Source organism: Oryx dammah, unplaced genomic scaffold, assembly GCF_014754425.2.
Source record: "Oryx dammah isolate SB20612 unplaced genomic scaffold, SCBI_Odam_1.1 HiC_scaffold_1, whole genome shotgun sequence".
In the NCBI taxonomy this organism is placed as follows: Eukaryota; Metazoa; Chordata; class Mammalia; order Artiodactyla; family Bovidae; genus Oryx; species Oryx dammah.
This window is the reverse complement of record NW_024070185.1, coordinates 61,635,177-61,660,051: the sequence shown is the minus strand read 5'-3', so window position 1 is coordinate 61,660,051 and position 24,875 is coordinate 61,635,177. Positions and strand designations below refer to the sequence as shown.

The 24,875-nt window shown below is 46.2% G+C and overlaps 1 protein-coding gene across 2 annotated transcripts in view; it reads right to left on the bottom strand.

The window, feature by feature from the left end:
* TMOD1 (tropomodulin 1) overlaps positions 1-24,875 on the bottom strand; it is an 88,806-nt gene that overhangs the window by 1,603 nt on the left and 62,328 nt on the right. For both annotated transcript variants that reach the window (XM_040238618.1, XM_040238629.1), the window contains exons 8-9: positions 20,351-20,494; positions 6,767-6,911 (exon numbers count right to left, since the gene is read on the bottom strand). In XM_040238618.1, coding sequence (XP_040094552.1) covers positions 6,767-6,911; positions 20,351-20,494 — 289 coding nt within the window. The remainder of the gene's footprint in view (positions 1-6,766; positions 6,912-20,350; positions 20,495-24,875) is intronic.

The window sequence follows — 24,875 nt, the reverse complement described above, 5'->3', positions numbered from 1 at the left end:
CTGGAAAGGAATGGAGATGAGACGTGAGCAGCTGTCCCTGGGCCCCAGAACCACCACCGTGGCTTGGAAAGCGCCAGGAAGCTTCTTGACAACTTTGCTGAGCACACTCTGAAGTCTGGTTTTAAAGGACAGCTTGTGAGCCTTCACTGAGAGGAGGGCCTGTAGTGGTGTAGATTCGTTCAAAAAGTACTTGTGAAGCGCTGGCCACACAAGTGTAAAACCCGCTTTATCCAACTCTACTGTCATCCTTTGTATACAGAGGCTCCATGGTTGAAGATCCTTACTCCAGGTCAGATAGAGGTTAAGTTCAGTCCATCTTAATGAAATCTTAACCTGCTGGTAAGGTTTCCCTCGGCCCTTCCTCAGAGTTCTTGGCCTGCCTGTGTGAGCAACAGCATCTGCCCTGAAGATTACTCTGCATTATCTATCCCCTTATGGTTAACCTTGACATTTTCCCAGAGGCAAGACAATATCAAGTCCAAACACTGTTCACATAGCAAGGGAGTTAAATATCGCAAAGAGGAAAGCATTAGCCAGGGGGTTGCAGGCGGAGTCATTAGCCTATGAGATGGCGGTGATGGTGGGGGCCAGGGGGAAGGGTCCCCTTTGTTGTAATAAGGGAGAGTCTTTGAAACAAAACAGTGTCTGCAGATGAAAACCAAGCAGCAAGTCACATCAGCTACAAGAGAAAAGCAGGTCAAAGGCTGTAGAGCCAGTGGGTGGCAGTCAAGGGGGCTGCAGGTGTGGCAGATGCTATTGTGAGAGGCAAAAAGTTTGTCTACACAGATGCCTTCTAGTTCCCGAGCTAAACAAATTTAGATCTCAGATGGATGCTTACAAGCTGTAACAAGAACCGAATCGGCCTGTGTGTGACACTGAGCGTATAAAGCAGAACCACCCAGGAAGGTGTGTTACTCTGGTTGTGGCTAGGAGCTGGTGGGGAGACACACAGTTTGCCCCATCTGGGGCCTAGAGTTTAGCTTTTGCCTGGGCTGCTCCTCTCCCCTGCACCTCCCTGGAAAGAGCAATGAACGCAAATCAGCGGGCTGTCTCCTGGAGAGAAGACAGTGTGTCTGGCCAGATTCCTGGAGACCATCAGAATGTTTAACAGCTTGGGGGGAGATGTGGGGGGAACAACCACCAAAGCCCAAAGAGCAGAAGAGGTTTGCCCAGAGTGATGAGAGGGTTTACACAAACCAGGCTTGGCAGCATCTCCATGTTAGCTGAGTAAGCATTACACCCCATTTACACTCAACCCCTCCCTGGAGCCCCTCCAACAATTCCAGAGTGTCAGTGCAGTCACCACTGCCATGCCATGGATGAGGGAATTATGGCAGGGAACACAACAACAGAGCTGGTACCAGACGGAACCAAGGCTGTGACTCATCTTCAGCCTCAGTCCAGCACCTCCCTCGGTACAATCAGGCCCTGTCTATGCAGGCTGCACACATGCACGACTCATCTGGGTCTCACAAGGGGACAGCTCCTTTCCCCTGGAGAACAGAAGGGAGCCAGGGTTCCTGAGGGCAAGGTAGCAGAGCCAGGACTAGAACCTGAGGCCCCAGCCCGTGGCTTGAGGTAAGAAAGGAACCCCATGGGGTCTCCCCCAACATGCCCTCAGTAAGTATGCTGGGCCGCATCTGCACAGGGTTCCGCAGGCACTGGCTTCTACAGGAACTGGATGGGGAGAAAAGAAAGGCACCACTTTGGTATTATTTTCCCCCGTTTTAATAATGACGAAACTTGAGGCCAAGAGAGGAAAAGCATCTTGCCTCAAGTCATAGTGAATAAAAGACACAACTGGGAGCAGACGCCAAGTCTTCCAGGTTCCTTCAAATCAACCTGCTTTTTCCTTCCATTAAAGCAGACTCCTCTACATTGCTTAACATTACACCTGCCAGAGACTCTTTCACTGTCAGAGCCTTCCAGCATCTCAAGCCACCGGGACCAATCCCCATCAGCATCTTACACTCCCTCCACCACTTGCCAAGCTTTATACCTCCATCACGCCTTTGGGGCATGTCTTATATACATTTATATGCAGCAGCATTGACAGAGGGCTGTGATGTGTCAAGCACAAGGATCAGAAATAAAGATTAACAGGGGACTAAGATAAATCTACAAGAAATTAGATAAAATATTACAAGTACGCTGGTAGAGCTCATCAAGTATGAGAGGCCCAGTGAACAGAGTGGTCAGACCTTCCAAGGATGGTGGGTAAGTTGTCCACTGAATCTTAAACAATAAAGGGGTAGATGGTGGGAACGTGCAGGGAGTGTTAGGAATAATAGTTCCCCAAAGGGCAGCTTTTGCCTAGGCCACTGGGAGACACTCAGCCTTCCTGGACTGGTTGGTACCAACACGGCAAGGCGATGGCTTGTTGGGGTGTCAGCAGATGAATCTGGCAGGGCCTCACCTGGAGTGGAGGCGGACAGCACAGGTTCTGGGGCCAGAACGACTACCAGATCTGGTCCCACTTCCGCCCACTGACAGCAGGTAACTTTACTACTTCTCTGGGCCCCATCTCCTTACCGTAGGATGGGGATGACAACAGTACCTGCCTCACCTGGTTTTTGGGAATGTTACACGAGTTAGTAATATTGAAGTGTTTAGGGCAGTGCTTGGCACACAGTAATGGCCATGTATGTATCAGCTATGATTGCAAAGGGACTTGTAAGCCACGTCAACGAGTTTAACCTGAGAGCAGTGGGAACATAAGAAGGGTTCTAAGCAGAGTGGTGGAATAAGCTTTGGGATGAGCACTGTGAGAGATGCCGGCCCGAGAGGAGCTGCAGGGGTCCTAGGACACCGCAGAATGCTGGGTATGGGTGATGAGGGCTGGACCAGGGCCCAGGAGACATGGATGGTGAGGAGGTGGCTGGCCAGGTTGGGGAAGCACAGACAGAGGGGCCGATTTCTGGCTTGAAATGGTGAGGAAAGTAGTGCTCTTTCCCAAGATGATGAAACTGATTTGGGGGGTATGTGTGTGTTGTGTCTTGGGTGCCTGTTAGGTCTACCTTGAGAAAACAGTAAAGGAGTGACTTTCCCAGAAACAGATGTTTTCTGCTTTTAAACATGTTACTCTCTCCCCACCCCGCCCCCTCCAAAAACATACAACTGTCTTAACCTGGAGGCTGCAATTCAGACTTCATTAAGGGATGAGAGCGTCAGTGGCAGAGTTACAGGACCCTGAGCAGTAGCCTGGCTGTCAGCTATAAACAGCGCGGAGACAGGAGTCATCTGAGGTACCACCTTGGGAAAGCAGAGATGGGGATCCTTGGCTCCTTCCTGACGCCTTGCTCTCTCCCATGGAACACTGCTAAGAGCCCAGGGCGGGAAGGACCAAAGACACACCAGTCAGGATGGGTCCTGGGCAGGCTGCTTGTCTGCAGAGCCACTGGCTGACCCATGGGCTTGAGGACTACATGTCTCCCTAGGAGGCCACCTGCCTTGCAGGCAAGCAAAGCCTAGGCCCTGCAGACCTGGCCCATGGCCATGAGCCAGCTCAGAGGTTGATCAGAGAGAGAAGGAAGCCGGAGAGGCCTGTTCCCTTCCATCTAGAGCTTGCTCCCTGCCGCCGGACTGCAGCAGCAGACAAGTCACAACCGCTGTGGCTGGGCTCTAATGACAAACAGGTTCAGCTGGGAAATGCAAAAGCCTGTTGGCTTCATCAGAGCATCAGGAGCAGGATGAAAAAAACATGTTGCAAAGAGAGTCAGAATTTCTTTTAGAGGAGGACACTGATGCACCATCAGAATTGTAAGTGTTTCTTTCACAAAAAGTTAGCAGACAGGCTCAATTTGCTCTTAAGGCTAAAAACCCTACTTCACCAACTGGTACTCTGTTGTGTGCAGTCACTTAGATCATTCTGCTCTAATTCCTTCTGTGGGAAAACCCAATGGAACCGCTGCACAGATCTCGGGGGGAACCCACTTTAATACCCTGTCATTCCCGCCTAGGAAACCGCCACTGTCCCACTACCCACCTGATTTCCTCAGCAAAGTCCTGAGCTCAGCACTAAAGGCCTTTGGCTCACAGCCTCCCATACCTACCCCCTCAGCCCCATTCCCATGAGCACCCCATGTGCCTGGTCATCGTCCCTGCCTTTGCCCATGCTGTTCCCTCTGCTTGCAATGCCCTTCCCTTCCTTCTCTGTGGGCTCCTGCTTCTATTACAGTTCCTCCCTCCTTTCAGAACTTCCTGTCTCTCCTATCCTGCATACTGGGTCCTATCACCCTGCCTTTGCCAGCAACCCCACCAGGAACTCCTGCCAACCTCCCTCTTCTTCACAAGGCTGACTCAAGCCCACTCCCACCAGGAGGCATGACTTAACTGGCCTCTGTCCTCACAAATTATTTGCTTGTTTTGTCTGCATACAGTTTGTAGGCCTTCCTGAATCTAGGGATCTGACTTTGAGTCTTTTTCTCCACTAAGAGGTTGTAAAGGTTTTTGAGTCAGGGAACTGGCTTTCTGCTACCGCTTACATCACCTCGCACAGCCCTGGGTACCCAAAAGGTGCTAACAAAGTACTCACTGTAACTAAGGTGTGACACTGTAACTAAAAAAGGTGTGACTTGACCGAGCCACTGCCTAGAAGTACAGTACCTCCCAGGCCTCAGTTCCTCCAGGAGAGAACGGGAGGAGGAGCCTGAAGTCCCGTCCAGCAGCGGCACGCAAGGCTCCTGCCACGACCTCACCAAGTCCCTGGTGATAGGAACTGGGCCTGGATTTTGGAACACAGACTCTCAGGACATAGTGTCCTCAAGGGCCATTTCCTCTAGCCTTCAGCTGATACTGGGGTCCCCCCTACAGCACTCCTGACTCATCTGGAAACTTCTAATCCTAGAAAGAAGTCCTCCAAGCCATCTTGCCACTGGAAGACCAAAGCTCAATTAGCCCTGAGACAGGCACTGAGGAACACGTAAGACGTTTAATCTGAGATTAAAAAAAAAAAAAAGAGTGAGGTTACTGCATATCAGAATAGAACTCAAGGATTTTTAGTGCTGGTTCTGCAGCCAGATCACAACTGAGCCAACAGAGTCTAGGTTATGGGCCGTCCTCAACAATTCATTGTAGCTATCACTGAGAAGGGGGTGACAGAGGATGAGATAGTTGAATCAACTCAATGGACATGAGTTTGAGCAAACTCCAGGAGATAGTGAAGGACATGGAAGCCTGGCATGCTGCAGTCCGTGGGGTCGCAAAGGGTCAGACACAACTAAGCAATTTAACAATAACCTCTGTTACACCATGATAATTATATTCTTAGTGGTTTGTGTTTGCTCATGTTTTATTGCAAATAAGGACACTTCACAAACCAGGACACTTGGTGTGGGTTTTTGTTTGATGGACTTTTCTAGATCTGCAGCTCTAGAAAAAAGTAACAGCTGGGGTAAGAAATGAATAAATAGCTTATTAAGAACATGAACCTATCACCTTCAACACCCAGTGCACTACAGGTCTTTGACAAATGTTTGTTGAATTGAGTAGCTCTGTGGCTATCTAAGCACAGGTTCTGTGAGTACCTGCCTCGTGCATACACACCTACACACTCACCCCCATTCTTCTAGGCCTTTCGGTGTTAACCGAGCTTCGGATTCGTCACCAGGAAGTGACACACCGGAACTCTGAGAGGTGCTTTAGTGTTAAGCTCCTTGCATTTTACTGAGTGTCAGAAACAAAAACTAAACAAACACATTTAGAGCAGATTCAAATTTGATGAAAAACTCACTGAACACATCATCCTTTAAAAACACAGCTCATAATTCAATCTCAGAAAGAAGCTTTCTTCTTTTTAAAAAATTCATTGCTTCCTTCTAAGAATAGTATAACTTGCTTTGTCTTCCTCCTGCCTTTGAGTCTAAGTAACTCACAGTTGAATATAATGATCAATTAAGTTAACAGGCCCACTCCTTTTCTTGTTTTTTCTCCCCCCCCCCTCTTATTTTCCTATAGCCTCATGAAACATACTCCTCTTTGGACACTATCAAGTTCTTCAAGCAGGCAGCAGGAAAACACAGGAGAAACAACTACCCACAGAGCTTGAGAACAATTAGCATCTGGAACTAAGTGGGTGATTGGTCTTTCTTTTTGTTCAACTGACTTGCATTTCTATTCAGTATTTACTAAGAAAGAGTGTGACATTTTCTTTTTTTTTAGGAAAAAATACAAACTATGCCTGTAACTGAGATTAAATGAATGTAACCTGTTATACTTTACTATGAAGTCAACATTTTCAACCTTTACTTTAAAAGCAATATGAAGTCCCCCAAGCTTCAGGTGTGGGTAGTAAGGCTGATTGTTTGTTTGCTTTGGGATCTGGGGCTTGGGCCAGACTGTATGATTTGGAGAGGATTCTGGGCTCGGACACGGCTGAGCAACTGAACTGAACTGAACTGGGCTCCAAAAAAGGTATCAGAAGAGGAAGAGACTCAGTGTTGGCTTTGTGCCGCCTACGTTTCACTCACTAGGCTAACAGGCTGAGGGTGCGCTCTGGGCCCAGTCCTGTGCTGAGCTGAGCTACCTTTGGGGAGGAGGGCCTGGCCTCGGCGTCTGCAGGCAGGGCTCTGGCAGTCTGGGGAAGGTTCCGGGGGGAAGCAAGACGCAAACACCGAAAACTAGAGTATGGGATTAGTATGAAAACCGAGAGTCAGGCCCAGGAAGAGGCCTGCCTTGGGCAAAGCAACAGTGGAGTTTTCCCTGCCATATCTCCTCCGATATGTACGAAGAATGACAGGGGGCGGCTAGGGGGCTTAGGTCCACTCACCAAGGTCGTTGTTGTTCATCATGGCGTTGGACGCTCGCAGCCGGGGTCCCTGCTGGGTGAAGTGGTAGCCGAATTTGAGGAGCGTAGCATTTTTTTCCAACATGCTCACAATCTCCATTTCCACTTTGTTGCCCAGAGGCTGGCTCTTTGATTTAAAAAAGAAAGAAAAAACAGTCACTTCTTGCTCACTTGTGCGGCACCTAAATCTTCTCTACCCGCAGAAACCCTCAGTGCTGGGCTGGGATTTTAGTACTTCCCTGCCCCAGCCCACTCCAAGAGCAGGGCAACCGGAAGCCGGAAGTTTAGAGAAGTTGAAAGGTCAGGCAGCCAGGAGCCAATGAGCTGGGATTCAAACCTAGTGTAGCTGAATGCCAAGAAGAGATCTTTCCGCTGCCCCACAACAGCCTTCTTGGACTATCTGAGCAGAAAGGACTTTCATATCGTTTAGTCTCAAGGAGATTTAAAAATCCCACAACCCAGGCTATCCCTCATACTAATTAAATCACTGGCTGCGGTACTCGGTACTCGGGTGTCCATGGTTTTCAAAACTCCCCAGGTGATTTCAAGGCAAAGTCAGGTTGGCTAACCAGTCTTTTAGACTAGAGATTTGTAAATCTCTTCAATGTACAAATGAAGAAAACAGGCCCAGGGAGGGAAAAGGGTTTGTCTAAGGTCACACAAAAGATTGGGACTGCTACAGTTAGCTTCCTGAAGCCTCACTCTGATTATGCTAGTTCTCTAACCCCGGATCCATAGTGATCGTCTGACAAAGATGAAAAGGAAAGGAAAACATGGCAATACACAGAGTTGGGAAGGGTATGATGTGGATATTCATCCTGCTTGTTTATAATAGTGGCAATAAAAGGGAAACAAACATGCATCGAGAGGCAGTTTCTCAAATAAAAGATGGTTAAGCTTCACAGTAGAACCTGGGCAGCTGTACAATAACAATCTGACTGTTTGGGCCCAAGCCTGGAAAGATGCTGTGGCACAATATTGAATAGACGAAGCCTAGTGACAAGATGGGTTGTACTTATTACGTAAAGTTAACTATATTTCCCACACATATACCTATGCAAAAGTATGGTGATAAGCTTACTTAAAGAGATCTCTTTTCAAGAAGAGTTTTTGTTTTCTTTTTGTATTGAGTTTTCTGTTACCATGTATAATAAGATATTAAAGAGTAAACATAATCTTAAAAAGGTTTAAAAAGACACAGAAGGAAAGCTAACATAGTACTATTTAATGATTAAAGACATTCCCCCTCATAACAAGAACAAACCAAAAAATGTCCACTTTCACCAACATTGTCTGGAGGACAATTAAGTAAGAAAAAGAAAGAAAAGTCGCCATATAGAGAAGAAGCAAAACTATTTCTATTTGCAGGTGACACAGTACTGTATCTAGAAAATCCTAAGGAATCCACAAAAAGCAATTATTAGAGCTGATCACCACATTCAGCAAGCTATTCAAAACCCATCTGTGTTTCTACACACCAGCAATGAACCACCACCTCAAAGTGAAATTAAGGCAATAATTTCATTTACAATAACATTAAAACACTTAGGAATAAATTCAATAAAGAAACAAAGATTTGCATGCTGAAAACTATAAAAGAGCATTGTACATTAAGGAGGACCTGAATAAATGTAAAAACATCCTATATCCATGGATCAGAAGACTTAATACTGCTAAGAGGGCAATACTCCCAAATTGACCTAGAGAAGCAGCAAACAAACACAGAAGCACCACCAATGACTCCTCACGGCTGATAACTGCTGCCATTTATTGAGAGTTTACTATGTTCCCAATGCCCTGTGCCCAACCTGTAGGGTCTCAGTTCATTCAATAACCATACCAGATAAGCCCTGCCTTCTCTGCAGCCTGGCCTTCCTTGAAAGTGAAAGTGAAGTTGCTCAGTCGTGTCCGACTCTTTGCGACCCCGTGGACTGTAGCCTACCAGGCTCCTCTGTCCATGAGATTCTCCAGGCAAGAATACTGGAGTGGGTTGCCATTTCCTTCTCCAGGGGATCTTCCCAACCCAGGGATCGAACCCGGGTCTCCTGCACTGGAGTCAGATGCTTTAACCTCTGAGCCACCAGGGAAGCCCTTCGCCTTCCTTTCCTCTCTCAGTCTGTCCTCAGGCTGGTTACCCCAGGGGTGGAGAGTCTGGGACCTGATGCCTGATGCAGGCAGAGGTCCTTCTAAGGGTTCGTGTGTCCTCTTGCCTCCATGTGGAATGCTCCTACCCTCCCTCGCCCTCCTGGTGATGTGTCGTAGTGCTTTAATTTGTTGTTGTTCAGTTGCTCATATGTGTCTGACTCTTGGCGACCCCATAGACTGCAGCACACCAGGCTTCCCTGTCCTTCACCATCTCCCAGAGTTTGCTCAAACTCATTTCCACTGAGTCGGTGATGCCATCCAACTATCTTATCCTCTGTCATCCCCTTCTCCTCCTGCCTTCTTCTTTCCCAGCATCAATGTTTTAATAGCTACTGGAAATGCCCCCCTCCCTGATGAGGCCTTCCTGATCTTTACCTCTGGAAACCATCTTTTCCTCCTTGATACTCAAGCATTGTTATGTCCCTCTCTACTCCCAGCCCAGTCAATCTGCATTATTGGGTCACCTGCCTTCACCTGTCTCTCCCACTAGACCTGTGTTGTTCAGTAGAGCAGTCACCAGCTGCATGGGGCTCTTTAAATCTTTTTTTAATGACATAACATTAGTTTCAGACATATAGTATAATGATTTGATATTTATATACACTGTGAAATGATTACTACACTAAGTCTAGTTAACATCCATCCCCATACATAGTTACATACATAGTTTCTTATTATGAGAACTTTTAAGATTTAGTCTTGGGACTTCCCTGGTGGCCCAGTGATTAGGATTCTGGATTTTCACTGCTATGGCCCAGGTTCAGTCCCTAATTAGGAAACTGAGATCCCACAAACCACACAACCAAAAAAAAAAGTACTATCTTAGAAACTTTAAAACATGCAATATAATATTATTAACTATAATCATCATACATTACACCTCCATGCATTACTTTTTTTAAAATTAATTTATTTTACTTTACAATATTGTATTGGTGTTGCCATACATTGACTTGAATCTGCCATGGGTGTACATGTGTTCCTCCATCCTGAACCCCCCTCCCATCTTATTAATGGAAGTTTGTACCTTTTGACATCTTTCACCCATTTCACCCACCCCTTACCTGCTGCCTCTAGCAACCACCAATCTGTTCTCTTTTTTTTTTCCTTAGATTCCACAGATGAGAGGATATGGTATCTATATTTCTCTGAATTCACTTCACACAATATCCTCTAGGTCCATCCACACTGTCACTAATGGCAAAAATTCATTCTTTTTATGACTAAATAATATCCTATTGGATATACCACATTTACTTTATCTATTCACCCAGCAACGCACACTTTGGTTGTTTCCATGTTTTGGCTATTGTAAATACTGGTGTAATGAATAGGGATACATATCTTTTCAAATTAGTGTTTTCATTTTCTTTGGATAAACACCCAGAAGTGAAGTTGCTGGATTGTATGATGGTTCCACTTTTAATTTTTTGAGGAACAGCCATACTATTTTCCATAGTGGCTGCACTAATTATAATTGCCACCAATGGTGCCCAAGGGTTCCCTTTCTCCATATCCTCTCCAAAACTTGTTAATTCTTATCTTTTTGATAATAGCCATTCTAACAGGTGTGAGGTGATAGCTCATTGTAGTTTGATTTGTATTTCCCTGATGATTAGTGATTTTGTGCAACTTTTTTATGTACCTGTTGGTCATCTGTATGTCTTCCATGGGAAACTATCCAGATTCTCTGCTCATTTTTGATTTAAAAAAATTTAAATAAATAAAATTTATATGGAATCTAAAAAAATACAAATGAATATATATAGTAAAGTAGAAACAGGCTCACGGATATAGAAAACAAACTAGTGGTTACCAGAGGGGATAGAGAAGTGGGGAGTGGCAGTATATAGATAGGGGATTAAGAGCTACAAACCACCACATATAAAATAGATAAGCAACAAGGACATCTTGTAGAGCACAGGGAATTATAGACATTATCTTGTAATAACTTATAATGAAATATAATCTGTAAAAATTCTGAACACAGTACATCTGAAACTATAATATTGTAAAGCAACTATACTTCAATTAAAAGTTAAATAAAATTTAAAATTCAGTTCTAGTTTCAGAGTCCCTGGAGAAAGGAAGGGCTTGAGAAAGGTAGTAAGTAGGAAGCTGCTTAAGATGTATGCACATTTTCTATTTAATGCACATTTCTATTTCAAGTGTGCAAGAGCCACTGGCTGGTGGTTGCCATATTGGTGCAGATACAGAACACTTCCATCAACACAAAATTCTGTTGGATGGTTGCTAACCTAGACCGTGAGCCCTTAGCACATAGTACCCTGTGTCTCTAGGGCAAGGGCAAGGCATTGAACTGAATGGAAAAAATAGGAACATGATCAGTGCACAGGAACTTGGGGAGGTTGAGAAGATACATCAGCCCAATATCCAAAAGGACAAGTGTGAAACTGCAGTTGAGACTCTTGATAGAGAACTCCTCCCAGGTATCCTGAGTTCACTGGAGCTTGTGTGGGTTCAGACAGAGCCGGAATTGCTGACTAGGGCAGGCAGAGGGAGGATAGTAAGATTCCACTGGCCCATCTGGCAAGGCTTCTGAAAGTGCTGGGAAGAGCCCAGGCCTGTCCTTGAAGGACCCAGCACAGTCCTGGGCTCTTGGCCGGCTTGGTCTGGCAGATGATACAGACTGTCTGAGGCCCCAGTAAGGAACTGGCATGTCCCCTGCCCATCCCACTAAGCAGGAAGCCTGGTCTTTCCTTGCTGTCACTTGTCAGGCAAGCTCTGCTACAAAGCAGGATGGACTAGTCTTTAAAGCACCAGTGTCCCAAGTGGAGGGACTGCCAATGACTGCAGGGGCCGCTTCGGCAAAGCTGACACATCGTGCTGCCTGGTCGAGAGCACAAAGCACTCAGATGCAAACTGCCCCATTCGACTGCCCTCCTTCCCTGGGAGGTCGGCAGGGCAGGAGAATAGGCAATCCCGGACTTGGGGATGAGTAAACTGAGCCTGTGTGTATATGGAAGCCAGGCTGTGCTTTCTCTGCTTAAATGAGAGCCAAGGCTAGAGCTGAAGCTGGAGCTGGAAGGACTTCAGAGGATGCTCCAGCACCACCTTCTCCGACAGCCCTGGAATACATGCAGACATGTCAGGTGTGTGCCAGAGGGTACATTAGATAATCACAGCCTGTCTGCCTGGAGTGTTAATCTCTGACCCAAACCACATTTTTACATTAAAATAGAAAATGTGCATACATCTTAAGGAGCTTCCTACTTACTACCTTCTCAAGCCCTTCCTTTCTCCAGGGACTCTGAGACTAGAAGAATGTCAATCACTTCATAGATGAGAGAGGGGGCCTTGTGGACAGAAGTCAGGACTAAGACTCTGGTCTCTTATTATCTAGTGATCATTATGTCCTAGGCATGGCATAAGCACTTTACATAAGCTAAGTCAATTTCTCTTCCCTATAAACCAATGGAATATGTAGTATTCTTATAACTTTCATCATATAAACAAGAGACAAGATAAGCAGAGATATTAAGAAATTTCCCTCCAATCACAGAGCTAGTCAGTTGCAGGATTTGCACAGTTTACCCCAGAGCCTGGCTAGTTCCCACTTCAGTTGAGTGCCTCTGAAAGAGCTCATAAGGTAGACTTGGCTTGGCGTGCAGATTGCCATCTAACCATCAACAGTGGCTGGCGAGGTGGTGGACTGCTTGTCCTTGGAGGTGTGTGAAGAGATGGCAGACTGCATCCCATAAGGGTCTCCTAGATGTTGCTGGGGGAGGCTTAGGCTCCGTGACCTTTAAGGCCTCCAGAGCCTGCATTGAGTCTATCACTAGCTTGCTTGGGATGGCATAACAAATTAAGAGGTGACCTTGACAGTGTGTATAAGACACTTAGGAGCCTCTTACGGGGAGACTGAAGTGGAGCGGACTCTGGCAGTAGGGCCAGGGAGAGGGCATCGGGAAGAACTCTTGCCCCACTTCAGACATGCTTGAAAACTTGTGAGTAAATATAATCTCATTATTAACAATTCTAATGATACTAAAGCAGATGAAGTAAATTAAAAGTCTCCCTTCACATCATTTATCCTCATTCCTACCCACTTTCCACAGAAGAAACTACCATGGCCAACAGGATGTGTTCCTGTGGATTTTTTTTTTCTATGCAATATGTAACAAAAATATACAGATTTTTCTTATTTTTCATTTTTTCCCTTAATGGATTCATACTGTACTTATTGTTCTGTAACTTATCTTTTTCATTTAATGTTTTCTGGAATCTTTCCAGGTCAGCACATGGAGAACTACCTCATTCCTTCTAACTGCTTCATGGGATGCCCTAGTAGAGACAGATAATTTCATTTGCTTCCAGTTTTCCCTGTCATACACAATGCAGGAGTGGGCTTTGCTGGAGAGGGAGGAGTATTCTTCAGGCTGGATGTGGAGATATAGTATTGGTGGGTTAAAACGATAGGCATATTTTGAATTAAATGTGTGACTGCCCTGCCCAAAGGACACAAACACTGATGTGCCCTTCAGGAGTGTACAACACCTCTTGCTCCCTCAGCCTTCACTCTGACCATGTATTATCAATCTGAGGAGAAGATGATCAGATTCACTACTTAATGAAACAACCATCCAACAACTCAGGTGCAACTGAGCTGTGACCTGGAGCTGGACAGAGGTGCCATGGACACCGAGAAGCTCACTTGATACATTTCATGGGGCCGGTTATGGCCTTTTCTTTAATCCAGAAAATATGGACAGCTGAGAACACTTGAAAAAACAACAGAAAGGAGCCTTGGGAATTATCTAATCCAACGTCAGCGTCCCAAATCCTGGCTGATATTAACATTCCCTCCTTTATTACAGCTGCCAGATTGTTCTGTTCCACTTACACACACCCCTGGGGATGGGAGTACACCACTCTTTGAATTGCCTGTTCCAATCTTGGGTTGCTCTGCTGATTAGAAAGGCCCTTCTGGTCAAACTGCAGCAATGAAAAAGGATAGAAATGATTCTCACTCTGCCAATTAAAACATGCCTGCAGGACTGTCCTGGTGGCCCAGTGGTTAAGAATTAGCCCACCAATGCAGGGGATATGGGTTTGATCCCTGGTCTGGGAAGATCCCACATGCTGCAGAGCAACAAAACCCATGCACTCCAACTACTGAGCCAGGGCTCTCTAAAGCCCATGCTCCACAATAAGAGAAGACACTGCAGTGAGAAGCCCACACACCACAATAAAGAGTAGCCTGAGTGCAGCAACAAAGACCCAATGCAGCCAGGAAAAAAAAGGCTGCAAGGTCTTTGACACTCTTCCCTTCAAAAGGTACAGCCTAATTCCTCTCCCCTTGAGGGTGGCTTTGCTTAATGACTCATTTCTAACAGACAGAACATGGCAGAAGTGACTGTGTAACTTCCAAGGTTGGCTCATAAAAGGCATTTTTGGCTTGGCTTTCTTCTTTCTCTGCCTTGGATCGCTAGCTCAGGGAGAAATTAGCTGCCATACCATGGGGACACTCAAGCAGCCCTATGGAGAGGTCCACATGGCAAGTAGCTGAGGCTTCCTGCCAACAGCCATGGAAGAAGCCACTTGGAAGCAGTTCCTCCAGCACTGGTCAAGCCTTGACTGTAATCTCATTAGAGATTGGGCTAAATCTATGCAGTCAAATTGCTTCTGGATTCCTGACTCAGAAACTGTGAGCTAAATGCATGTTCATGTTGTTTTAAGTGGCTAAGTTTTTTGGGGGGAAGGAAGCATACTTTGTTACACAGCTGTAGATAACTGATAGACTCACAGACAATGTTGACCAAAAAAAGCCAGACACAGAAAGATTCCATTTATATGAAGTTTAAAAACCTCTTAATTCTGAGGACAGGAATTAAAATATTCATGCATTTGCAGCGTGCTGATTGGAAAAGGGGCCTGAGGGAGACTGCTTGGGTGCTGAAGTGTTCCGCATCTTGAACTTGGTGGTAATCAAACAGCTACACATAAATTCGTAAATCCACTAAGTTGTCTACTCAAGATGCATTTGCTTCAGTATACGTAAGTTAACTTCAATAAAAAATAAACTCAAGTAGGAAAGGAAGAGAGGGAATAAGAGAGGAAAAGAAAGTGGTTAAAAGTTGTTCCTTGCATAAGCTAGAATCTCTCGGATGTCGGTCCTCCCCACCCAACCCTTCCACCACTGACTGGGCCTAATTAACAATAGAAACATTTCCCCCCTTGATTGAGAAAAGACTATCTGTCAGGTATATGAGGCATAGACCTATTAGGCGAGGAGGAGTATTATTCCCATTTTACATGTAAGGAAACTGAGGCATGGATACAATAAGTGGCTTCCCCCCATTACACAGAAAGAACCTGACACAGCTGGGGCCTAGCCAGGACTCGATCCCTTGCTTGACTTCAAATGTCAGAGATTTGAAGCCAGGGGGCCCCTGGGCCAGTCTGTCTCCTGCAGTGGGGCCCTGACATGGGGTGAGGTGATCACTGTCACAGATCTTTATTCTGGTTTATTCTGATCTGCATAGGAAAAGGGTTTTCTCTACCATTTCCACTGACTTCATCTCATCTTTCCCTTAGAGTGAGGGCAGTAAATTGACATTTAGAGGAAGGGACAGTGACACACCCCTGTCCTCTCAAGGAGGCTGAATACTTCCAGACTGAATTACTTCAATACAAAATGAGACCACAGACTCAAAAACTATGCGGAGACGGAGAGCTGCTGCTTAGAAGCTAAAACGATAAGGAATAAAACAAAACACAGTTGGTCTTGCTCTCTTACTTTTCAAGAGTGTGTTTTCCTTATATCTTGCAAAACCAAAAGCTATATTCAGCCTCATTTAAAAAGCTGCCCTGAGTGTGGAATCTAAAATTAATGGGTGTCACCATGTGTGAAAACCTTCAGGATCCTATTCCAGCATCGCTTTTGTTTTCTAAATTTATTTCCACTAGGAAAACAATCCAATCTGGAAAAACAAGAAAACAGGATCCACTTCCTTTAGCTTTTTTTCAAAATATTAAGCATACTCTCGCTGTCAAATATTGGAATGAAATGCGAGACACCCAGTGGAATCCCCCTAGACTTTGCACATGTCTTCATGTGGAGAGGGAGCCTATTTTCAGGCCTTGTCTCTGCTGAGGGGCAGGGAGAGTGTCCCATGCCCAAGTGTCCTGGGAAAGGCCTGCTGGAGGGAGCTCTGTGGGAGAGGGGAGTGGATCAAGAGGGGCGAAGAGCCGCCGCTTGGGACACAGTTGGCTTGGGACGGATGGGCCTGCAGGTACCCCATGTGTCCTGCCTGCCTCCTGCGTGCTGGAGGAGGGTCTCTCCTGTCTGTTCACTAACGCAGCCTGTTTGGAAGCTGGGTGCCTCAGTTCCAGCCCAGTTCTGAGCCTAACCTGATTCATGACATTGGGCATGTCCCATCCGTTCTCAAATCCTTGGTTTCCCCATCTGCAAAAGGGGGGCTGAACTAGGCATGTCTCAGCACCCTCAGCTGCAGCCAGCCCCCTGCCCCTCCCCCCATGCCCAGGCTCACTGCTGCCCCAGGGTGACTCCAGGCAGCAAGAGCATGGAAGTAAAAGAGAGCCTGGCTGAGTCAACAAGCAGCCTCAGAGTCCTATCCTGAGTCTGTGTTCTGAACCAGCCTGCGAGGCTCTGTGTCACCCTGGGCAGAACTCCCTGAGTCCCTCTCCTTGGCCGTATAAGGAGAAGGGAGGACTCTGACACAGGTTACAGGCGCAGGGCTGAGGAGAAAGCTGTGGCCTCTGGGGACCTTGGTGACTAACAAGAACGAGGAATAAATCCAGCGCCACTCATCACCTCCTCTTGGCCACACTCCCCCAGAGCCCATGCCTCCCGGGGAACTGAGAGAGGCATGGGTGGCCTTCCCCTAGCCCGAGCCAGCAGAGCCCCCTTCTCAAGTCCCGTTTCAGCCCCCCACCTCCCCGACCAGGTCTCAGTCCAGTCTCTAGACTCAGGCTCCCAGGAGTACCTCCTCACGGGCCCCCTGCATGTGGGTGGTCAAAGCCCCCTCTGGTCTCCAAGCCCTGATGCCCTCTTCCTGCCCCCAACCCTCTCCCATCCAGCCGGGAACCGTCTTTGCAGAGCATGACTGTGACGGTTGCTGATGACAGCCCACAGGCCACTTCCCTTCGAACTACCCACTCCCAGCCCTTCGGGCTCCCCCCAGCTCCCTTTCCGGCTTTCCTCAGGCAGTCCCATTAGTCGATTCTGAATTGACTCTACAGCTGTCCTCTCTCCTTCTCTTTGTTCATGTGGTTCCCTATACTGGGGATGCCATGGCCTCCACTTTACCCTCTGACATACTGTCCACCCTAGGGTTTATCTCAAATTCCACTTCCTCCAAGAAGCCCTCCCTGATGCCTGCTCCTGACTGAAAATTTTCCCCACAGTACCCCACTGTGTGTGGCTTGCTAGAGCACCTGGCTGGATGATCAACTGCACACTGTCTGTCATCTCATCCAGTGTGGAATCTCAAGAGAACTGAGCCAGTATTCACACACAGAGCCCAGCACAGCCCTGGGTACAGCAGGCACTTACTAAACCCTGAGATAAAACAAAGGGAGACACTCCTCGGGTGGGGTGGGAGCAGAAGGTGACCAGTGCTCTGGCCTGGCACCAAGGGAAAGGGACAGCTGAGAAGAACCAAGACCTGCACAAAACTACAGTAGATTCAAGAACCCAGACAGGCACAGTTCATGGACTTCAGAGTCACATAGACCTGGATTCTAACCTTGCCTCTTTTACTTCCTATATGACCTCAGGCAGGTTACATAGCCTGCCTGGGCCTCGGTGTCTTCATCCACAATACTAGGGTAGACTGCGACATCCACCCAGAGAGTCTTTGCCAGCATTAAATGAGATAATGGATACATGGTACCTGCTCAGTACATTAACTCTTAGAATAATGTGTAAACTCCCTAGGTCACCTTCAGAGTAAATATAAAAGTGAACAACTTCATAGTATTCACCTCTTAGCTCCTTAGAAGTAGAGATTCTTATTATCCCCATTTTGCAAATGAGGAAACTGAGGCTCAGGGAAGTGGATGTCCTTGCACGGATGTTTAGCCGGGGTGAGGGTGATGGACGGCTTGGGCTCTGTCTCCGGGGGGGAAGCACTGGGAGGGGAAGTGGGCAGCTGGCTCCCTGTAAGCTGCCACCACAATGACCTGAAGCGAGTGCTCTGGGTCATCTTTGGCCGACATTCTGCCCCAGGAATCAGGTTTCAGCTGACGCTGCTGCGTAGATCCTGACTCCCTGCCCGGGTAGGCCTGGTGTCACATGAGTAGCCAATCCCAGGGCTTGGCCTAAGGCTACTGCCAGGCATGTTACATGCCTTTGTTCCATCTGATCTGCCCCCCCCCCCTGCCTGCAATAGAGCAGGGTCAGCAATGGAAGAAAGGATGGAAGCGATGGGGGCTGGGAATGGCTGCTACAGCAGCAGGCTCCTGGCATGTGAGGGATGGAAAGAATTTAATGCAGCAAATTCACGTGACACGGCTGCTGCAGGCTCATATGGCCTCTCTTTATGAATTAGAGAAAAGTGCCTTCTTTGGATGAATAAAGCCCTGTACGAAGTTTTAAAGAGTAGATTATGAGTTGGGTTTTGTCTCATCTCCTCATTATACAGTGAACAACATATACAACCATCCAGGGCAGCCCTGTTTATCAAGTACCACTGCAGGGCCAAGTTCTGAACTGGGTATTGGGATATGGAGATGACTTAGACACAGCCCCTGCTTCTGAGACGCTCACAAGAAAGCCAAAGTGCTAGGAGAACCAGGGAAGGAGCTCTTAAACGCTCCCCGTGGGGAGGCTCAGAGGCCCTGTGGCAGGCTGAAGGGAGAAAGCAGTTAAATGCTGGCTCTTGTGGTGGGGGCGGGGGTGGGAGGGGGGACAAAGGTTGGATTTGTAGTGTTTGCCAATATCCACAGTGTAAATACTCTCACTAGGAGCAACTTCAAGGTACCAGTGAGCCATCACTCAAGTGGAGTTGGGAAGGGATATATACAGTTAGCTCCAGCAAGGTGGTTCAGGCTGGCTCTAGAACCACTGGGAGAAGGAGCGACTACAACCCAATCAGAAGCAAGAGGAGGATTTCTCTAGGCAGAGAAGGGGTCAGGGCAGGGGAGGACGTTCCTGGGGAGAGAAAAGTATAGCTCTAAGTCATGGAGCCATGAAAGTAAGTAGGGAGCAAACTGTGAAGAGTTGTGAAGGTTTAAGATTGGGAGAAGTGTTAGTTGCTCAGTCATGTCCGAACTGTAGTTTGTCGAGCTCCTCTGTCCATGGAATTCTCTAGGCTAGAATACTGGAATGGGTAGCCATTCTGTTCGCCAGGGGATCTTCCCAACCCAGGGATCGAACCTGGGTATCTCACATTGCAGGCAGATTTTTACCATCTGAGCCACCAAGGAAGGCACCGCCAAAGTCTTCTGGAAGCTGGTGATGCTTAACCTCTTGACACAGGTTACCTGCCTATATGAGTCGTTAAGCTGTGGATTTAACTTCTATGCACTTTTCTATATATTTGTAGTATTTTTACAGCGACATCCTGTACCGGAAAAGAGTGGGCTTCAGAGTCAGAGACCTGCATTCAAATCCTGCTTCTGAAAGTGCTCACTTGGTAGCCTTGAGAAAGCTGCTAGCCTTCAGCTTCTCTGAGCCATTTTCTTTTCCAAAAACTGAGACTGATAACACTCACATCCTGCAGGGCAGTCGGGAAGATCAGAGATGATGTGTATAAAATGCACAGCACATGGCCTGGCCCACAGTGAACCCTCAACATGTGCAACAGACATGATACTGTTATTAGTATCATCTTAGAAAGTTAGAACTGAAATGGTTGCCCTGAAAATAAATGACTGAACTATGGAAGTTATAGAGAAATGATAACCCTGTAAGGAAAAAGGCAAACTAGAATTTGCCCAGGGAATAACCTTGATGGTATTCAAAAGCCCACTGAGTGGTGTGTGGGGGGGTGATGGGTAAAAATGGTGTTGTTTTGCCTAGTGAGTTTATAGATCCAGTGGTTTATAAGATCTGTGCATCAGATATACCCTGTATGCAGCAGAGAACAGAATTAAACTCAACAAACAGGACTTATAGGGAACTGACTTCTACTGGATATAAGGAAGGATATTCTCACTAAAAATGAAAGGGGTGATCTCAATAAAGAGTGAGCCTCCCATCATTAGGGGTACCCAAGCAGAAGCTGGTGGAGCACTTGGTGGGAATGAGGAAGAAGGAACTGTGAGCATGTAGAGGGTATGGACTGGATGACCTTGGAGGGCTCTTTAAAGCTGGGCTCTGGAGCTTTCATAAGCAGCAGCATCTGCTCTGTCCATTCCCTACAGCAGCAAATGAAAAAATGCAGAACTGCAAGCATCAAGTGAAGGACACAAGGAGGCCCTTGCCCGTCTCACCTGGTTATCGATCTTCAGTTCCACCAGAGAAGTGTTGTACGGAAGTGCTTCCACTAACCGCAGGATCCCAGCTCCGGAAATGAAGTTGGATTCCACGTTCAGCGTCTTCAACACCTTGTTCACCTTGAGCATCTCGGCAAGGGCCTTGGACCACAGGAGAAAAGGTAGGGTGCCGTGAATTACCTGATCAAGGCTGGAGCCCCTGTGGGTAGAACCTAAAATACTGAGGGAGCCTTGCTGGGAGTGAGAGTCCTTCACACACAGTCAGGGGCCAGCAAGAAGATCTCCTCAGCTTCCTTCACCAAGCACCTCTGGCTTGCTGGGGCTCCAGACCCCAGCTGGGGAGTTTCAGCTCCTTAAGCTGCATCCAAATCTTCTGTTACCTGGTTCCCCCGCCCTGATCAGCCTCAACTCCAGTTGCCCCTCTTGGTGGTGCTACTCTCAGTTCCCCCAGCACCCAGCGCTCTCCCTCTGCTCTGCCTTCCCTCATCCTTCCCTACCACCTGGAATGCCCTTCCTTTCTGCTTCACTCGTCCAAACCCTGTCCATCCTTCCAGGCCATTCTCAATGCCCCTTTCTTTAAGAATCTTTCCCCGTAGCTTGCTGTGCCTGCCCTCTTGAACCTCACAGACTTTATCCATAACCTCCCTCATGGAACTTGTGTTCCTGTGTTTAGAGTCGTTTTTATAGAGGTTTTGTCTCCTCCATTAGCCTGTATACTCTTGGTGGGCTGTTGGTGCACCTCACCCACCCCAAGGGAGCCTCCCACCCACACAGTGCTCAGCACACAATAGGTCCTCAGTCACCGGTCACTGGACTAGTGGAGTCCCAAGTTCCCTATATGCTTTCAACTTGTCTTTTCTGTGACCCTGTTGGAATTCCATGGAGTTGTCATTCTCTTTGAACAGCAGAGAGGGGAGCCTGGGAAGCCAGCCCACTGGGCAAGTGACCAGGGCAAATCGGAAGACAGAAGCTCAGGTGGCCCCAGCACGTTGGAGGACTTCAGCCAGGGGGTGTAGATGACAATCAGAGACTCTGGAGGAAATGAAGTAATTAGCAGGTGGTGGAAACGATGTGTCATGGAGGAAAGGAGACACCAGCAGCTGATGAGCCAGGATGTAAGATCAGTGGGTCCTGGTTGTCTGAAATGACGATCTGGTCCAGGAATGCCCTTCCCACTGGCCCTGCCTGCTGAAGCCTTCGCAAGGCTCAGCTCCTAGGATGCCTTCAGAGCCCAAATCCTCAGCTCCCCTGCTTTCATGTGTTCCGGGATGACTTGTCAGCGTCCTCTCCAACCCTGCGTAGGTTGGACCCTCCTGAGGGGATGGACCCAGTCTGTGCCCACCCACAATATCCCTCTTGCTCCCCAGGAAAGGTGTGGCCTGATAATCAAAATACTTGACAGCCAGTATGTAAGTATAGCAGGCTGATCCAAATAGACATACTAGTGACTGAGCTGGTCCTATAGGCAGTGTCATACCAGGTGTCAACTCTGTCTGCCAGACCAGAGTAAAGAAATGGGCAGGAGAAGAGCTGGGGCAGGCAGTGCAGACACTAATGGAGCTCCGGTAGCTTATTACCAATTGTCCCAGAAGTATTTTCATCTTCAACAATGGGTATCCTGGTGTGAAGGGTATGACATCAGCTGTTGACCTGGCACAGGGTCAATTCCCCGTAAATATTTGTGGAGCCGAGCTGACTGCCAGCACAGATGGGCTTGGTTTCTGATCCAGTGACAGCAGTGGACAGAGCATGTGACTGCCAGCTGTGTCTCTGTGGGCACACTCAGGATCCACTGGAGATATCCTGAGGTCAGAGAACATCTAACCAGAGGTTCTCCACTGGCAGCAGTGAGAGACTATGAGCTATTTCTATCATTTCGAAAACAACCAAGGAAATGTCCTATGTATTTTAAAAATGAGAAACTAATTGATTGCTATGAATGGACTTCAAAGTAAGGAAATTTATCAGGATAAAGAAGGATAGTATGGGGTCAATTATCCAAGAAGACATATAGGATAGTATGGGGTCAATTATCCAAGAAGACATACAATCCTTAATGAGAATGTGCCTAATAAAAGAGCATCAAACTATATGAGGCAAAAACTAACAGAATTGCAAAGAGAGACAGAGAGATGAATCTACTATCATAGCTGGAGACTTCCATACACCTCTGTGGATATGGACAACTCTAGCAGGTCAAAGACAAGGAAAGATATAACTGAACACAACACCACCATCAATCAACTAGATATAATTGACATCTATAGACTATTTCATCCAACAATAGCAGAATACACATTCTTCTCATGCACATTGGAACATTCACCAAAATAGACCACATTCTGGGCCACAAAACACACTATAACCAATTTAAAAGAACAGAAATCATACAATGTCTGTTCTCAGACCATAATGGAATCAAACTAGAAATTCAATAACAAAAAGATAAGTAGAAAACTCCCCTAATACATGGAGATTAAGCAACACACTTCTAAATAACACATGGATCAAAGAAGAAATCTCAACATAAATTAAAAAGTGTTTTGAATTATGACTAAGCAGGATATTCCATCATATCAACAAGCTAAAAGAGAAAAATCGTCATTTCAATAGATGCAAAACAAGCATTTGACAAAATCCAACATCCATGCATGATAAAGTCTCAGTAAACTAGGAACAGAGAGCAATTCCCTCAAATTAATAAAGATTATCTACAAAAAAAAAAACCCGCCTACAGTTAACTTCATACTTAGTGGTAAGAAATTTGAAACTATTTCTAAGATTAGGTACAAGGCAAAGATGCCCCTTCTCAGCCCTCTTTTTCAACATTGTAACAGAAGTTCTGTCCAATGCACTAAGGCAAGAAAAGGAAATAAAAAGCATATAAATTGGGAAGATGAAATAAAACTGTCTTTTTTTGCAAAGATGAGATGGTTGGATGGCATCACCAATTCGATGGATGTGAGTTTGAGCAGGCTCCAGGAGTTGGTGATGGATGGGGGAAGTCTGGTGTGCTGTAGTCCATGGGGTTGCAAAGAGTTGGACACAACTGAGCGACTGAACTGCACTTGTTTGCAAATGACATTATTGGTTACACAGAAAATACAAAATAACTGACAAAGAAAACTCTTGGAACTAATAAGCAATTATAGCACGGTTCCAGGATATGGTTAATAAGAAAAGTCAGCTGCTTTTCCATAGATAGCAATGAACAGTGGAATTTAAAATTTAAAGTACAATACCATTTATGTTATTACCCCAAACAATGAAATACCTAGGTATAAAGCTAACAGAATATGTACAAGATCTATATAAGCTGAACTACAAAACTCTGTTGTATGAAATCAAAGAAGAACTAAATAAATGGAGATACATTCCATGTACAAGAAACCTCAATATTGTCAAGATATCAGTTCTTTCCTTTTTGATATAGATTCAATGCAACCCCAGTTGAAATCCAAGCAAGTTATTTTGTGGATATCAACAAAACTGATTGCTACTAAATGGTTAATTGCCATGGCTGGTAGGCTAATTCATGTACCTTCTAACCTGCTAAGAGTCTTGTAGTAATCATGCTGTACTGTTATTCTTTATCTGTCTACATGGACCATTACATTCATGAAAGTGGGACTATCTTGGTCACAGTTGTATTCTCAGAGCCTAATTCAGTGCTGGACATAAACACTCCATAAATATGCATTGAATATTTTTAAAAAAGGAGTTGATGGCTACTTTATAATAAATACAATTTAATATAATCAGAGATCAAATTTCCAACATCCGTTGGATCTTAGAAAAAGCAAGAGAATTCCAGAAAAACATCTACTTCTGGTTTACTGATAGCGCTAAAGGCTTTGACTGTATGGATCACAACAAACTGTGGAAAATTCTTCAAGAGATGGGAATACCAGACCACCTTACCTGCCTCCCGAGAAGTCTGTATGCAGGTCAAGAAGCAACAGATAGAATCAGACATGGGACAACTGACAGTTCTAAATTAGGAAAGGAGATCATCAACGCTGCATATTGTCACCCTGCTGAGTTAACTTATATGCAGAGTACATCATGAGAAACGCTGGGCTGGATGAAGCACAAGCTGGAAACAAGATTATAGGGAGAAATATCAATAACCTCAGATGTGCAGATGACACCATTCTTATGGCAGAAAGTGAAGAAGAACTAAAGAGCTCTTGATGAAAGTGAAAGAGGAGAGTGAAAAAGCTGGCTTAAAACTCAACATTCAAGAAATGAAGATCATGGCATCCAGTCCCATCAGTTCAATTCAGTTCAGTCGCTCAGTCGTGTCTGACTCTTTGCGACCCCATCAACCACAGCACGCCAGGCCTCCCTGTCCATCACCAACTCCCGGAGTTCACCCAAACCCATGTCAATTGAGTCAGTGATGCCGTCCAACCATCTCATCCTCTGTCATCCGCTTTTCCTCCTGCCCTCAATCTTTCCCAGCATCAGGGTCTTTTCCAATGAGTCAGCTTTTTGCATCAAGTGGCCAAAGTACTGGAGT